Here is a 16,689-nt window from a genome sequence, read left to right on the forward strand (position 1 = left end):
GCTATACTGCAGTAAGCCTGTGCTGTTTTGCAAGTCTGCTGTTTTGGACAGTGCCAAAAATAGTTACAACATTGATGGACATTTAGGTCACAGGAATTTTAAGACTGACATGTGCTCATCTTCCTGAAAGTAATTTCCACTATGTAAACTGCACAGACTCACTTGAGCTTTCCTGCTATGATATTCTGTGCTGATAAATGTTTTAAAAGGGTGAGAGTTGTCCTCAAGCTGCCAGCTCAACTGGCATCCAATGCAGTCCTGAATTTAACTCACCAACTCCAGCCATCACATCCTGTATCTCACATCTAGCTTGGATGAGAGTATACTGAGACATTTAGTAAAAAACAGAGCTGTATCCTTTTTTTCTCCCTTTGGATTCTAACAAAAGCAAGAGTTTGTGCAAACTGACCCTGTAAATGAACTGGAATGCGGACAGACACTCTCCCAAACTGCTCTGGATGAAATGAGATCCATTCAGCAATAACTGAGTACACACCAATTGCAAAAAACAAAGCTGGTCCAGGAGACCAGTATGAGCTGATCTTATTTTTCCATGTCATCCTGAAGTGCTGTGCTCATGTGAAAACACACTGTCACAAGAGTAATTGAGTAAGAAAGCTCTACCTCAGATCAAGACACATAAAAGAGTGGCATGCTCTCTTGCACAGGTGTAAAACCAAAATGGAGAACCAAGTTTCACTACCTGAAACAGTAACAGAAAGTATCAGGTTTTCTTCCCCAGAACCACACCAAGATCCCTTCTCTTTTCTTTAACACTCCAAAGGCCAAGAAATTATTTTCCTCCCTTTCTTTCTCACTGTTCCTTTTATTAAGTCCAACTATTTCCTGTATTGGCTACTTGTACAGTTCTGGACTTTGCTTGCAATAATAATCACTCTCCCCTTGCCAGAGAAAGGACAGTTATTTTACAGACATCTTCAATAACAAAATTCATCAGCACAAAAAGCAGAACACATTGAACATTGAAAGAAAAGATAAAACTTCAATTGTGCAGTAAGATTAAGATTGTGCCATTCAATTCAAATTAAGCAGCAAACAAGACACCACCACACAAAAAATCAAAAAAGTCCCAGAGATCAGTAAAGATTGCGGTACTTTTTGTCCATGAGGCGCTAAAAAAGAAACTTCAGTTTTCTTAACTAAAAACATCTGTTTCAGAAGAAATAAAATACCAAATCAAAGGAACAACAGCACATGTATTTGTTAGTGTCACAAAATGTATGCTCTGTAGAATACTGTGTAATAATAAAAAGGACTCAGTAATACACAAATTCCCTGCGTGATTTGCTATTATTTTATACAATGTGGGGAACAAAGTGCCTTTTGCAGAGCTAGTGTAGTAGTGAATCAAACACAAATCACACCTACAAGAGTAGAACCTAGAGTTCCCAGCTGGGATCAGAAATCATACTTCCTAAAATAAAGGAAAATGCATTTTAGCCCTAAATGGTTTAGGGACAGGAAAATTGCCATGAAATTACAAACAGAAACAGATAAACAACTTATGCAAGACCCATTGATACACAACAGTAACAGCACACAGGAGAAGGAAGAGATATTTGTGTCCTCAGTTACGATGCCAGATATGTCATCATCTCATGCTTCCAGTTCCACCAGTTCAGCACGACTTTGAGCAGACCTGGTCATGCCAGCAGCTGCAGTGCCTTTAAATGCAATGCATTTTAAACACAGCCTTTGATCCAAAAAGTCCATTAACAATTCTATAACAAACCAACAGAGATCATTCTATATCTGCCACAATTATATACCAATTCTACAGGGACCTGTTACTGGCCATAGCCAAAGAAAAATCCTGGAAAGGTTTCAACTTTGACTTTGTCCATTAGTGCTACTTAGGTCCTTTAACAAAGCACACTAGGGACACAATTCCATAGCAGATCGTTCACACAACAGTGCATTTCAGCCTCTTCATGTGTTTAGGTACTCAGGTTTGCTCTTTATCCAAATATTGTCTCTTTTGCTCTTTCTACATGTGAAAAATACCCTTCAACTTCACAAACATACCAGTTATGAAAACCTGGTCTACACAAATGTTACTGAAAGCTTTCTATTGTAGTGTTTAAAAGCTAAAGGATGGCACCTTTTGAAATGTTCCTTATTAGTTTAACTGCATTGTTTACAGTTAAGTTAATCTAAATGTTGTCTTCAGTAACACCAAGTATATGAGCACTGAGTGTATCTTAAACTCTGACCAGACACAATCACAGTTCATGAATACTGCAACAGGATGGCAAAAATTCCATAGGATAAGAACTGAGAAAGGCATATGATATCCCAACAGTGAGCCCAACAGTTACATACCAAACAACTAACAACCACAAGTTTACAGGCCTCATTTCCATCAAAACAAACTGTCAAATCCTACTGAAATGGCTTTGTTATTTTCCCAGTATATAATCAAAGCTTACAGTAAAAGGTACATAAAGTTAAACCTTACAACTTTGTTGAACTTTATCTGGAGGAAACTGATGAAGGAGCTGTAGGTTCTTTTTCTATTTCAGGTTTAGAATCCAAACTGAGAGACCTCCAAACAAAGTAACATGTACTACAGAACACGGACACACACACACGCATACACACACAAGTAGCCATGTCCCCTGGGGTTTTGCTGTTGTTTTTCTTACTTTGCTTTATAGGCAATCTTTATAAAAGATTAATTTCATCATATGCATACCATATTAGAGGCATATTTCTAACCACTTTTAATACACTTTAGAAAATCAAAACATAAATCTTGCCTTTGAAAACTTAGCAATGCTCAATGTATTTAAGGCTCACTAAGCAACTTCAGATTTGTAATAGTCTCTACATTTGAAAAATGCATTAATAAAGTTTACAGATTTTTAAAAACAGTTCACCAGTCTCTCTTAAATATTTAATAGCTTCCCTCCTCCATAAAAGTATGCCAGCTTTTCTTTCACCTCTCTTTCATGCATCGTTTCTCTGTTGTTGTCTTTACAAAAGGAACAAAAGTATTAAAAGAACCACAAACAATAGTCAGTTCAAACTTAACAAAATTCTATTAAGTACTCAGGGTAGATTTGGTTGGCATCGAAGATGACAAAGATCTTTGGGTTCCAGGTATTATCCACACAGCTGTCATACAAGTTCACAAAGCTTCCATCTTTTGAAGGAGGTCTCATGTATTTTGAATCACCACCGATATAGTCACCAGTTAATACACGAGCAAGAAACATGACTTTATCTGGTCTGTGCAGATGAGGCTGCAGGTTCACACCATGAATCTGGAAAGTATCTCCATGCTTCATGCTCTCTTTGCAGAAATGGCTGGAATATGATGCATCTCTTGCAAAATAGGTCCCTTTCAAATAAAAAAAACAAAGAAAATTTGATGACATTCTTACCATGACAGTTTGACTACCAGAGCATAGCTATCAACATGATGAAAAATGACAGTTCTTTTATGTTCATTAGGAATCCTTTTTTTGTTGTTAATTGTTATAACAATATGACCAAATATTTTTAGTGTGAACATTTTAGTAAAGAGATTGTCTTGTGATCAACACTTCTTTGCTGGGCTCCCTTCCCCATGCTCCCTGGCCCTACCAGCCACTGTGACAATTACATTCCTTACTGCATCTTTAATTACACTTGCCATAAAAGCAGATCTGTATTAAACAGCTCTTGGGTAAACACAAGGCATGCATCACAAAGTACACTCTACAGGGAAGACTTAATGTTGAGCTGTTAACACTTTCACAGTAGTATGTGACAGCAATACTTACCTTTTCCATACACAGCAGCATGCATCCCATTTATTCTCCAGTCAAAGTTATGAATACATATTGCTTCTACAAATTCATTACTGGTGCCATGAAACAGCATCTGCTCATTAATTGTTGGGACACCTCTTTTCTTCTTCAGCTGAGCTTTTTTCCTACAGAAAACACACAATAAATACATAATAAATAAATAGCTGTATACAATAAATATATTATAAATAAATAGTTGTACACAATAAATACATAATAAATAAATAGTTGTACAAACACACTAAATTACTACTGTGAAAACACTGCTGAGGGTGCAGACCTAACACATTCCGCTTTACAAATGCCTAGATGACTCTAGGTTTCAAACACGTTGGAATTCTTAAGGTACATATTTAGAAATCACACATTTCTGAATGCTGTAGGACTATTTTCCCACATAGTCTAAGATTTAAAAAAAAAGTCTTTCTACACCAATTTTATCAACATTGTTCATGTGTTATTAGTTTCAGTGTGGTCATTTTCAGCAGATACATCTTTAAAAGAAAGGCAATTTTGCACATTTTGTTTCCTCCATCTGCTTTAATGTCATGGTGGAAGGGATAACAAAGTTGGTAGATTATGAAGCACTAGGCAAACCAGCAAAAACTGATCTAAGGGCTAGTTGTGCTGAACATCTGAAATTTCTTCAACCAGAGCCCTCTGTTGTTGGCTGTTGATCTCTGACAATATATAAATGTACCCTTGAGTAACTTCTTTTGAAACAGGGGAATGGAACAGATTTATAGAAAAAGTGAATATCAATAAAAATATGTTCTGTGATAGTCCTTTACTGTCTCTGACCAGTTATTTTCATCAAGTCAATTTAGAATCATTATTAATATGGGAACTACTGTTAAAGGCAAATGTGTTCTGACCACTACAGTGATGCAAATAATCATTCCAGCACTGCTCAATCAATTAAATCAATTGATCTTACCACTTTTTCAAAACCATAAAAATTTAAAATATACTGGGCACACTGGCAAGCTGGTTGGGCAGAATGAAGAAATACCACAACAGGACACTTTGGTAATTTGGAACAGAAATCAAGGGGTCCAACTGTTCTAAAAAGCATCATCTTAGCACCTTGTACAAGCAGTGAAAAGATAATCCAGTTCAACAAAATTAACTTGATCCAGCACAGTGAAAATTCTCATTCAGACAATTCACTCAATGAAAGGTAAAACCTACAGCAAAACTAAATACCCAGAGACATACATGCTACTTGTACCTATGTAAGAACAAAAGCTTTTTCTAAAACTGGTCATCAATCTCACTGACCAACACCTTCTTTTACTTGTTGTACTCCTTGACAACTCAAAACTGAGATGCTAGACTAAGCATCATGCTCTTTTCAACTTTCCTACCTGGGACACCAAAAGAAGTGAATTTGAAATGCTGGAATACCTATTTCTTTGTAATATACTACCAGGCAATAATTTCTTCACCAGTATGTGCAAGCCGACAGCACCGTCTTGTGACCCAAGGGCAGACATTTTACTTTACTGAACTTCACAACTGGACTCAGCCCATGGATCCAGCCTGTCCAGATCCCTCTGGAGAGCCTTCCTGCCCCTCAGTAGATCCACACTCCCACCCAGCTTGATGACATTTGCAAACTTACTGAGGGTGCCCTTGATCCCCCTGTCCTGATCCCAAATAAAGATATTATACAGGACTGGCCTCAACACTGAGCCCTGGGGACCCCACTGGTGACCAGCTGGATTCTGTAGCTCCATTCACCACCTCTCTCTGGGCCTGCCTATCCAGACAGCTTTTTACCCAGCAAACAGTGCACCTGTCCGAGCCATGAGCAGCCAATTCTCCAGGAGAATGTTGTGGGAAAACAGTGTTGAAGGCTCTACTGAAGTCCAGGTAAAAAATAACTGCAGCCTTTCCCTCATCCACTTAGTGGGTCGCCCTGTCACAGAAGGAGGTGAGGTTGGTCATCAAGCAACCTGCCTTTCCTAAACTTATCCTGGTTGGGCCTGACCCCTGGTTGCCCTGCACATGCTGTGTGATGGCACTCAGGATGAGCTGTTCCTTGACCTTCCCTGGCACTGAGCTCACTCAGCCTGACAGGTCTGTAGCTCTCTGGATCCTCCTTCCAGCTCTTCTTGTGCATGGGCATCTCACTTGCTCAACCACAGGCAACTGGGACCTCCCCAGTGAGCCAGGACTGCTGGTAAATGGTTGGAAGTGGCTCAGTGAGCACCGTCCCAGCTCCCTTTGTACCCTCCAGTAGAGTCCATACATTCCCATAGACTTGTGTGGGGTAGCAGCTTCCATTTTCTCTTGGATTATGAGGGCTGCATTTTGCTCCCCACTTCTGTCTCCCAGCTCAGGGTCTGGGTGCCCAGATAACAACTGGTCTTAATATTAATGCCTTTGTTGCCTCAGTCTTTTCTTCATCCTTTGTCACTATGTTTCCCCCATATCCAGTAAAGGACAGAGATTCTCTATAGCCCTCCTTTTGTTGATGATTTATTAAAAAAAAAAAAAAAAAAATTATTGTCTTCTACAGCAGTGGCCAAATTAGGTTCTAAATGGGCTTTGACCCTTCTAATTTTCTCCCTGCAAAAGATCTCAACATCTTTTACTCCTCCTGAGTTGCCTGCCCCATGTTCCCAAGGTCATAAACCCTCTTTTTTGTCTGAATTCCAGCCAAAGTTCTCTGTTCAGCCAGGATGACCTTATTCCCCAACTACTTGTCTTTCAGCACATGGGGACAGCCTGCTCCAGAGCCTTTAGGATTTCCCTCTTGAAGAGTGTTCAGCCTTCCTGGACTCGTCTGCCCTTCAGGCCTGCCTCACAATGGACTCTGTCAAACAATCTCCTGAACAACCCAAAGTTTGACCTCTAGAAGTCCAAGGCAGCAGTTCTGCTGACCCTCTTCCTTATTCCATGAAGACAAAAAAGAAACTAAAAGTTGGGTAACTCTCTTAACCATTAACATACATAAGGAATTTCACTTCCTCACACATGTTGATATAGCTTTAAATTAACAATAAATGACATATCTTTAAAAAAATCATGTAACTTATGCAAGATTTTAGTATACATCTGGTTAGTTGTTTCCTCACTCTTTATTTTAGTCTAAATTTTTTTATTTGAGTAAAACATATTTAAACCTCCTGATACGCACTCCTTCCTACAAGATGCACAAATAACTTTTGGCAAGTACGATTGTTTAAGACTGACACCAAAAAATAAGTGGATACCAAACTGGGCACTTCCTACTTCTTCCAGGCCAGCACAATATGCAGAGGGAAAAGCCAAGAACTTACAAGAAGGTTTTTTAAGACATTAAATTTAAAAGAATTGCATAACTATGTGTTCATTAGACACTTAATTCTGTCCTATGCTTCATAAAATTGAGAAATTTAAAAAGACTGAAATATTAATTTGCTTTATTCAGTAAAAATTAAAATAATACAAGCCTCTCAAGCAATCATTTTACAAAAAGCTAATTTATTTCTCCTTACTTCACTGTAAAGATCATGGGCATCTACCACACAGATATCCTGAACACCTTAAATACATTATCTATGCTACAGTTTTATCTAATGAATTTCTACAAGTATTCAATTTCTGCACCTGTAGAAGCTATATGGTCTTGAAAATTAAATTTTCAATAAAGAGAAATGACAAATAAGAAAATTTTTAAAAGTTAAAATGTAACAACAAATTCATTAATAGTAAAAACAGTTAAACATATTTCTGCTGCATGACTTAAAACTTTTCTCCATTAACAATCCTAAAACTGTTGGTTTTAGAAATAATCTCACCTGCAAAAAAACTCCCACAAGTCTAGATTTTGTATTCTCTTAATTCTTTTAATTCGGTGGCTATCCATTGTTTTTCCAAAGAGACTAGAAACTTCATTATATTCATTTGTTTTCTTTTGCAATGGAATAAGCTGGAAAAAAAGAGGTTAGTGTGATTTCAATTCGATGCATTATTTCGTTGTCACATGTTTTTGACCAAGTTGCATACCAACTCTTACCTGGTATGGCTCCTCAGTATTTACATTCTCCCAGTGGGAAGGCATAGGGATAGCCTCATTTTCACAGATGAAACTTCAAACAAAAAAGGTAAAAGCACATCACTTCAAAGACATGAGGCATTTTCTTCCTGTCAAACTCCTGCTCCAAACAACACAGTGTGCAAAAAAAGCAAACCCCCATGAAGTTTATACAGAGCTACTAAAAAAGAGTGGTTTAAGCACATGCACTACATACATTGAAGCTCTTAAGCCTTAAAACTGGGACTAAAAGAAGAAATCTCCTGAAAGTAAAAAATGTCACCACATGGAAATAAGAGTACTGAATGCAATTATTCAAAGAACAAAGTAAATTGCCACGTCATTGTATGCACTATTTAGCAAATATCTACTGAAAAAAAGTTGGCACTTCAAAAACAGTCTTCTTGAAAGTCAGTGTAAACAGATTGCTACTACATTTCTTATGACAAATGACAAATTTCTTTTTTAATGTATAACCACACTACAATTCAGAACTAAATTTTTTTCTCTGAAACTATTTGGGGAAAAAAATCCACATATCCCATTTACTCAATTTCATCTGCATAGCTTAGTTTATTGTTTAGTGAGCTCCAGCTTTACATCAGCTCAGCTTTACATCTAATGACTGATCAAATGGCAAGAAAACTGACAATCTAAAGCAATTAAACTCATAAAAGAATTATTACAACACAATTTCTTAAACTCCAAGTGAGTTTAGAGTAAATGAGTAAAATATAGGCACAACATATAACTCACCCTTTTTTTTTTGCTGTTACAATACTACTTCTAAATAATTTATGGAGTCACTGGATTCCATTTTTTGGAGCTGCTTCCCTGCAGCAATTCTCATTCAACAGGTATTCAGAGCAAGTGACTCCAAAAGCAAATAAATATAAACAATAAAGATAAAAACTTTGGTTTCATTTTACTTAGAAGAAACAGGAATAAAAGAAAAATAAGGAGTCTTCCTCTTATTTCCTTACCTGAATGAATTGATTGCAAAGGGAGCTCGCTTTATTGGACGTTGTTTAAGGGTAGTTAGGTTGATTTGTTTCATCACTGAGCATAAAACAAGAATTAGGGAGAAATTTTTAGGAATTCATCTACAGCATATGAAACATTTAAGTATCATTATTTAAAAGAATGTTACTACACCCTAAGCTACTTGACAGGAATTCTATTTCAACAAGTAACAAATCAGCATTTTCAATAAATATATCTAAATGCATTGTCATTTACATGAGTTGGGGACTCATGTCCCCAAATATTACACACACAAGATATATTTTTAAAATATCCATCTAACATTCAGTCCCACTAAATCACAGTCAGGACTTCCACTGACTTGAAAGGGATGACAAAGAATACACTATTCTTAGTGTAAGACATCGCGACCTAAAGAGAGTAACATAAAAACTGCTCTTTAACATTTGCTTATAGTGTAGTGTTTTTATTCTGGGTGCAAAACACAGTTTTTAATAAAAAGACATTTCAACACAAGCATAAAACTCCTTGTATTGTTAGATACCACCTTACTGCCAGTATATTGCTGTTCAACCCAGTCCCCACTTTCTGTATTTGAAATATTTGACATTTGAATACTTATATTGGAATATGTGTTTATTTCCTTAATTTCCTATATTTAAGCATATAACTGTTTTGTAATTTAATCGGAAAATAAACCATCTATGAATAGAAAAACTAAAAAAAAGTTACTAGAACACACCTGTGAACAAAGAACAGATTACCTTTATAGTTACATACCTTAGAAACCTGTAATACTCTGTAATTTACAAGAACAGCATAAGCAAGATCTTTACAATCTACCAGTAAATCTTTTTCTCTATCTCCTTGTTATTCTGAGAACAGAACTGGCTTCAACTACCTGCTGAATTATTAAATCATTCTGATGCCAGTATTTTGCAGGAAGCCTCCTTTACAGCAATGTTTCTTATACAGAATTAATGGAAGATGTTTCCAAGCTTACAGGCAGCTGCACATTAAAGAAAAAAGGTTCAACCTTCCCAGTTCAAGAGATGTATCCTACATGTCACTTGCAGCGGGAGCAAACAGTAGGAACTCCAATGCAGTGTTATCAAACAAAACTTGCTACTTAATTAATAAACTACACAAAAAATGTAACAGAGCAGCTGTTTCTAAAAACTGCTATGTACTTTCCAGTAAAAAAGACATTCTTAATCATGTTTTCACACCAGATATGAAGACAATAACCTGCTGAATGAACAAATGTGCTGGTGTATCTGAGACCTTCTATTGTTTCAGTTTACTCTTTGGCAAGACACATACCTGAAAAGTCCAGTGTGTAGTTAAACTTTGCAGTGGTAAAAGACAGAGATCCACGGGGGTCTGCTCGGAAACTCCTTTCAATATCTTCACTGCTGACAGAGCAGTGACTGTTTGAGTCAGTCTTCAAAATAAAAGAAAAAGCACAAAAAGACAAACTCAGCCATAGGTAATGTGACGTATGGGATCCATCAGAGCCAATATAACTTCATAGGTATTTACCTGAAACATATGCCATTTACCACACTCTGCCAAATAAAACCAGCCCCACTGCGTATCGGAGGTATCCATGTCTTCAACTGAACTTTCCATCTTTGCAAACACATCTTCTGATGGTCCTTGAAGCATTTCCTGAAACATTCACACACATAGACACAAAATTTAGAGAAATTTATTAAAAAAGCAAAATAAAGTGCATTTGCAATAACTACCAAAAAAATCGTATCAGGCTGAGGACTGATCTTTCTTTTCCAGAGAAAAATTCTCAATTTGCTACTTATCCAGTATTATCTTTTAACTTAGCTAAACACTTGCAAAATTTTCATAATTGTATGTAAAGTGTGACAGTAAAGGCAAGAACTATAGGCTTTATGTGATCAAAGAGAGGTACTGAATTTCATACTGATGGTTGCAGGATCAAGGCCACTCAGAAATATACAACAGGTTCTTCATTCCTACTTCACAAGAAAGAGATGTTGGGGTTACATGCAACAGCTTGATGGAAACACCTACTACGTACTCACCAGCAGTGAACAAATCAGACTGGAAATCAATAGTTGTAAGAAAAAAAAATAATACTAAGACAAAGAATACAATTATTTAACCATGAAAGATCACAGTAGATTATTCCTTCCCATTGCATGAAGAAGAATTTTTACCCCTAATGCACTCAGTTAAAAATGACACAGTAAAATTCCTGATACTCTTTACTTGTATTTATAGAAAAAGTTCACACCAAAAGCCAGACTGGCTCCCACACAAGCAATGACTCCCACAGTTGGGATTCTGAAGGATGGAAGAAAAAGAACTGAGGAGAGGATACAGCAGAGGTCTACAAAATCATGACAAAACCAAATAGGGAATAAAGAATCACATTTTCTTCTGCCAGATGGAGGAGACACCTATTGAAGGTTGCACATATCAAGTTCAAAGTAAGTAAAAGAAAAACTTCATTAACCAGATGGCAACATATGGAATTTCTTTTCATGGTATGGTGTGGTTGCTGCAAATCTATGGAAGTTCAAAAAGCAGCTAGACAAGTTTAGGTCTACCAAGAGCTATGCCAGAATACCTTTAGAAGAACAGTCCCTGCCAGAATTCAGCTCATTCTTTGTTTGACAACAAATAAATTCTGAAAATATTAAATTCTGAAAACTCTGAAAGTGCTCACCTCTATTTGCGTGTATTTCCTAATGTGTCAATTTTCTGCAACAACCTCCCCAAGCAAAAATTCTAAGTTTCAGGGAATCTTTCAGACAAAAAACTTGCCCCACACCCAGAAAAGGTCAGCAATTCATCCATCTGTTTAAGCAAAACACTTTGGCACTCTGCCCAAATATGTCCTCAAGTTCACTTTTTTCCAAGAAGTGAAACAACACCCTTCAGCACAAGTCAAACAATGTGCAGTTAGTATCCTGGATGCTTCAGTTGTTTCCTGGTCACTTCAACCCAGAAAAAATAGAGACCTAAAGAAGACAAATACCAGAGACTGAAAGTAGGCATCCCCGTTTTGGCCAGTGCTACTGGGGCAGCAGTTCAGAGCAGGAGGGACTTCTGGCACAACCCTTCATCCCCCATTTTTCCCAAGATAGTTGTATTTCTGTAGTTGTTTGGAAAAAAAAAAATCTGAGAAACCTCTTATCAGGGGAATCATAAGTGGATCTCCAAAACATCACCAAATTGCAGAATCTGAGGGCAAACCTGCTTCAGTGAAAGCCTACCCAAGGCTCCTTGTATGGATTGCTGCCTCAAGTTCAAGCAGCACTACACAAAGGTTCATCGGCTGCTCAGAAAAAGTATTTTGAAAGAGATAAAAAAACCATTCTCTGCTTCAGAGGGCATCTGTCAGCATCTCTTCTGTTACCCACAGCAATGCAGCCACAGAGCCTACATTCCTTTGGTGTTAAAAGCACAACTGGCCAACATCTTTTGGTGAAAATCTTCCACCTTCAATTTGATTCTTCCTCTTGGATAAGTATTTGACTATGTTCTATCCTACTGAGAGCAGCCAGAGGTAGGCTGCACTTCTTTGAAGATGAGGAAAGCAATTCAGGCTTTTCTTGGTAATGTTTTGTTTCCTCATGCTCCCATTAAAGTGGTGAGCTCAGCTCCCTCCCAGCCCATTAGTTCAGGGCCTTGACTCTGATAGTCAAACCAGTGATGTCTTTTGAACAAGAGGACATGCCTTATAAGCAGGGAAGGCATGATTATCTGTGCCTGACAACACACTTAGAGTCCTCCAGGGGCATCTCATTATTCTCTCCAGAGTAAACCATTTAAAAGGAGATAGTTATTTCCATGCCTTTCAAAAATCATACATTCAACCCACATATTTGTACCCTCATCACAAAGCCTAGGGTAAACAGGTAGATTCCAGGATACTTTAGAAGTGTGGAGGAAACACCTGAAGGCATTAATATGAAAAGCCATAAAAACAAGAGAACTGTTCTCAAAGGTGACACAAATCCAAAATGTTTGAAGGAATTACTGATTAATTCAAAATCAAATGCACACCATTTATAAGCATTAGGTAGCATTTTGAGAAGGGTCTCAATTCCCATCATTAGCACTGTTTCTATTGGTCCAGGAGCTACCAGAACAGCTCAAATTAAACGAATGTCTAAGGAAAAACATCCTCCTAAACAGGAATAGCACTTGTGTGCTGTGACTCAATGGCTTTAGTACTACTGGCCATGCACTTCCTCTTTTTTCCATAAGCACTTCATGTTCGACTGATATATATCCTTTACAGTGTGCAGACTCAGAGAATGCTTTAGCTTAGAAGAGAACTTTAGGACCATCTGGTTTCAATCCCCCTGCCATGGTTAGGGACACCTTCCACTGGACCAGGTTGCTCCAAATCCCATGCAACCTGGCTCTGAACACTCCCAGGGACGGTGCATCCACAGCTTCTCTGGACAACCTGTGCCAGGGTCTCACCACCCGGATGCTCACAAACACAGCAGCATCCCAATGGACTACTGTGTGTGGCTTCCTGTGCTGCCTGCCTCACCCGGCACACCGTGCTTTATTGCCAACGGCTCCTCTCCCTACATGCATCGGCTTGGTACAAGTATCCTGCTGGGAACACAGGCAGTGCTAAGGGAATCTCTGGCCATTCCTTAGAGAACACGACACCTGATTAGTACACTTGCCTGAGGCGAGCCCGCAGGGCTCGGGAGGGGAGGCAGGAGAAGGAGCAGCACTAGCACCAGTACGGGACACACGCTGGAGTGACAATGCCCTTCCCACCTGCGCCCCCACGCACCCGCTCCGTGCTGCCGGGGGCCGCCGTCGCGATCCCACCCGTAACCGCACCCTCCAGAGCCGCAGCCATGGGCGCTCAAGGGCACGGCCCGGCCACCGAGCCTAGCACGGAACCACTACCCCGGCATCGGGCGCGCAGGCCGCTCCCCCACACGCAGCGGCCGCCGCCTCCCGCCCCCGTGCCCAAGCTGGCAGCGCGCTGCGCGCGGGCGGGGCGGGGCGGGCGGCGGCCTGCGGGGCGCGCGGGGGGAGGGCGCGGCGCGGGGGGAGGGGCGGCGGCGGCGGCCGTTCCGCCCCGCCCGCACTCACCGCAGCGGCCGCGCGCACCGGGCGCGCTCCCCCAGGCCGCCCGCGCCGCGCGGGCCGGGCGCGCGGGGCCCGCTCCGCTCCCGGCGCTTCCGTTACCGGCGGCCGCGGAGGGCGGGGTCAGCGCCGCGGTGGCCGCGCCCCATTGGCCCGTCGGGGGCAGGCATGCAAATGAAGGCGGAGGCGGAGCCGCTGTCGTGACGCGGGGAGGGGATGGGGAGGGCCCAGCGCCAGGTCCGGTCCCTGGGCCCGTCAGGTCCGGTCCCTGGGCCCTTCCCTGGGCCGCGGTGTCAGCGCTGCCTCCCGTACCGGCGCCGGCACAGTACCGACCCCAACACCGCCTCCAGCCCCAGTCCCAGTGCCAGAAACAGTCCAAACTCCTGTCCAGTGCCAACACCAGTACCAGGCCTAGTTCCACTATCAATACCACTGCCTATGCCAGCACCAGTCCCAGTTCCAGCACCAGTCCCTGTTCCAAAACCAGTCCAAGTACCTGTACCAGTACAAACACCAGGCCCAGTGCCAGTATCAATACCAGTTCAGTGCCAGTCCCAGTACCTTTACCAGGCCCAGTCCCAGTTTTGGCATCAGTCCCAATTCCAACACCAGTCCAAGTACCTGTACCAGTACTAAAACCAGTACCAGGCCCAGTTCCAGTCCTAGTCCAAGCACCAGTACCAGTAGCAATCCCAGTTCCAGTCTCACTACCGGTACTAGTGCCAGTATCAATCCCAGTTCCAGTTCTGGTACCAATATCTGTCCGGTACCTCTCCCTGTAGCTGCACGAGTACCAGGCCCAGTTCCAGTCCCAGTATCAGTGCCAGTCACAGTTTCAGTTCCAGTGCCAGGACCAGTAACAGTAACAGTCCCAGTCCTAGTTCCAGTACCAGTACCGGTGCCAGTCCCTTGTGGTACCAGGGCCGTGACGCCGTGCTGGTGCCTGGCACAGCAGCGGATGTGACTATCGCACCGTGCATGGCGTGGGTCACACAGAGCAAAGAGGGCAGCAGTAAGAGGCTGCTGCAGGCGCTTGGGGTCCATGAGCAGCTTTATGGCACAATGAGGTCTGGAAGCTGTTGCCTTCTGATATAAGGCAAAGCGACCTGGTTTCGAGGAGCAGCATGGCGACCCAAACTCACCAGGGTCGCTCGGGCCAAAGAGCACGCAGATACTAATGTGGTAGATGGTCAAAGGCCTTTATTGTCTCATCTCGTGGGGTTTTATAGTCTAAGGGGCTTCTCTACGTCAGAGGGGGTCTGCAGTACCATCTATGGTTAGTAAGGAGTGGAAAGTTACTAGCATTACTATCGTTAGGGGGGCTACATTCCTAGTTACATTCCTAGGGTGATCTCTTATCTCAGGGGATTAGGGGAAAAGGAGTCCTGCCGCCTTCCGTCACATCGCGTAATCTTCCGATCACCTGTCCCTATCTACCACAGGAAGTAGCAGCAGCTCTAGGACCAGTCAGTAAGAGAAGCCACAGTGGTGAGCGTAGATCACCCTTTGGTGCAGACATTCTAAGAGGGGAGCTGCTGAGTGGAGAAGCTGGCAGTGACACCAGCTGCAGCATTCTGCTGTCAGCCAGTGGCCTGGTAACTTCCAAAACACAGGCAGTCCTCATACATGTGTGCAGTCATTGCAGCACATCCTGCAGTGAAGGATTTTCATTGACCAGCATGCCAAGAACAACACAGGTGGAGTGAAAATTATTAATTTCTCCAGTTCTGAGGGAGTGTCAAACAGGATATTTATCCAGATTCTGGCTGTGCTGATCTTGTCTCTGAAAACAGAGTTAGAAAAGGTTATCTGTTTCAGTTAAAAAGCAGCCCTTGCTGAATCTCTGGAGGTATTTCACTGGCATGAATATAATGCTTCTGGAATAAAGGAGTTTTCTGGAGGTACAGCTATCATTTTCAAGTATATTATTTGTATTGACACTGTTGGAAAGCACATGAAGTTTGTTGGGACATATCTTGCCTTGCTTGATGGAGCTATACAGAGGCTATTAGCAAAGAAGGATTCTGTTACCACCTTAGCTGCTGGATATCTGTTGATATCTTTTCTTTTTTTTAATTAAAAGATACTGATAATGCTTTAAGTCTAATGTGTGCCTCTTTGAGTAATTTATATCTATTGCTATTACTGTCTCTTGTGTATTTTTAAAATAAGGATCATTCTTTTTGCAGAATTTGTGTATTTGAAGTTACAGTTGCAGAATGCACAGCTTTCTAGCAGCCAAAAGTTTTAGAGGTTTCTGCTGCTATGCCTTGAAGTGTGGGATAGAGTTGAGATTTTTGTTGTGTGTTTCTTCCCTTTCTTTGTATGTTTAGACTGATAAATAATAATGGAGCGTGAACATCTCTTGAGATAAGAATATCTTCATTGCATTGAAAAAATAGCCTGTTATGAGACTGTATTCTTAGCAAGCTGCCTGCTAAAGCCAGACTCCTTATGGTAACAAGAACATAAAAACCTTTCAAATCCAAAGATTTCTGTGGATATGTGATGTATTCTCTGCAGACTAACAGCCTATCTAAAGAAGACATAATTGCGTTAACTGATTTTCATGAGCTCTACTTCGAGCAGCAAAAAGGCAGAAAGTGGAGAGGTTGGGCCACATGACTTGAGTTACAAACCCATTACACAAGGAATGGTCAAATGGAAGTGAAAGGAGAACTCCCTGGTACTGCCTGGTACATAAATTGTAGGATGATGGAAGAATTTAGGTTTGAAAGGACAGATGAAGTTATTTAA

At 40.9% G+C, this 16,689-nt stretch overlaps 1 protein-coding gene across 2 annotated transcripts; it reads right to left on the reverse strand.

Moving 5' to 3' along the window:
* Positions 1-793: 793 nt before the first annotated feature.
* PARP11 (poly(ADP-ribose) polymerase family member 11) lies at positions 794-14,035 on the reverse strand. 2 transcript variants are annotated; one of them, XM_059466487.1, is made up of 8 exons: positions 13,939-14,035; positions 10,366-10,494; positions 10,147-10,267; positions 8,823-8,898; positions 7,822-7,894; positions 7,604-7,734; positions 3,789-3,940; positions 794-3,364 (listed from the first exon to the last, which is right to left on the reverse strand). In XM_059466487.1, the coding sequence occupies exons 2-8, from the start codon at positions 10,489-10,491 to the stop codon at positions 3,051-3,053; spliced, it is 993 nt and encodes a 330-aa protein (XP_059322470.1). In that variant the 5' UTR covers positions 10,492-10,494; positions 13,939-14,035; the 3' UTR covers positions 794-3,050. The 2 variants fall into 2 exon arrangements, with proteins under 2 accessions (XP_059322470.1, XP_059322471.1); XM_059466488.1 differs by lacking the exon at positions 13,939-14,035 and adding an exon at positions 13,518-13,737.
* Positions 14,036-16,689: the final 2,654 nt, after the last annotated feature.

The sequence above is a fragment of the Ammospiza nelsoni genome, chromosome 2, assembly GCF_027579445.1.
Source record: "Ammospiza nelsoni isolate bAmmNel1 chromosome 2, bAmmNel1.pri, whole genome shotgun sequence".
Classification (NCBI taxonomy): Eukaryota; Metazoa; Chordata; class Aves; order Passeriformes; family Passerellidae; genus Ammospiza; species Ammospiza nelsoni.

Excerpts from the sequence above, each read along its gene's own strand:
- PARP11 (XM_059466487.1), bottom strand. The coding sequence starts at position 10,491 with ATGCTTCAAGGACCATCAGAAGATGTGTTTGCAAAGATGGAAAGTTCA. Across the intron at positions 7,895-8,822 it reads TTTGCAATCAATTCATTCAG|TTTCATCTGTGAAAATGAGG; the intron begins GTAAGGAAATAA and ends TTTTGTTTGAAG. Across the intron at positions 3,941-7,603 it reads TTGTGGGAGTTTTTTTGCAG|GAAAAAAGCTCAGCTGAAGA; the intron begins GTGAGATTATTT and ends TGTTTTCTGTAG.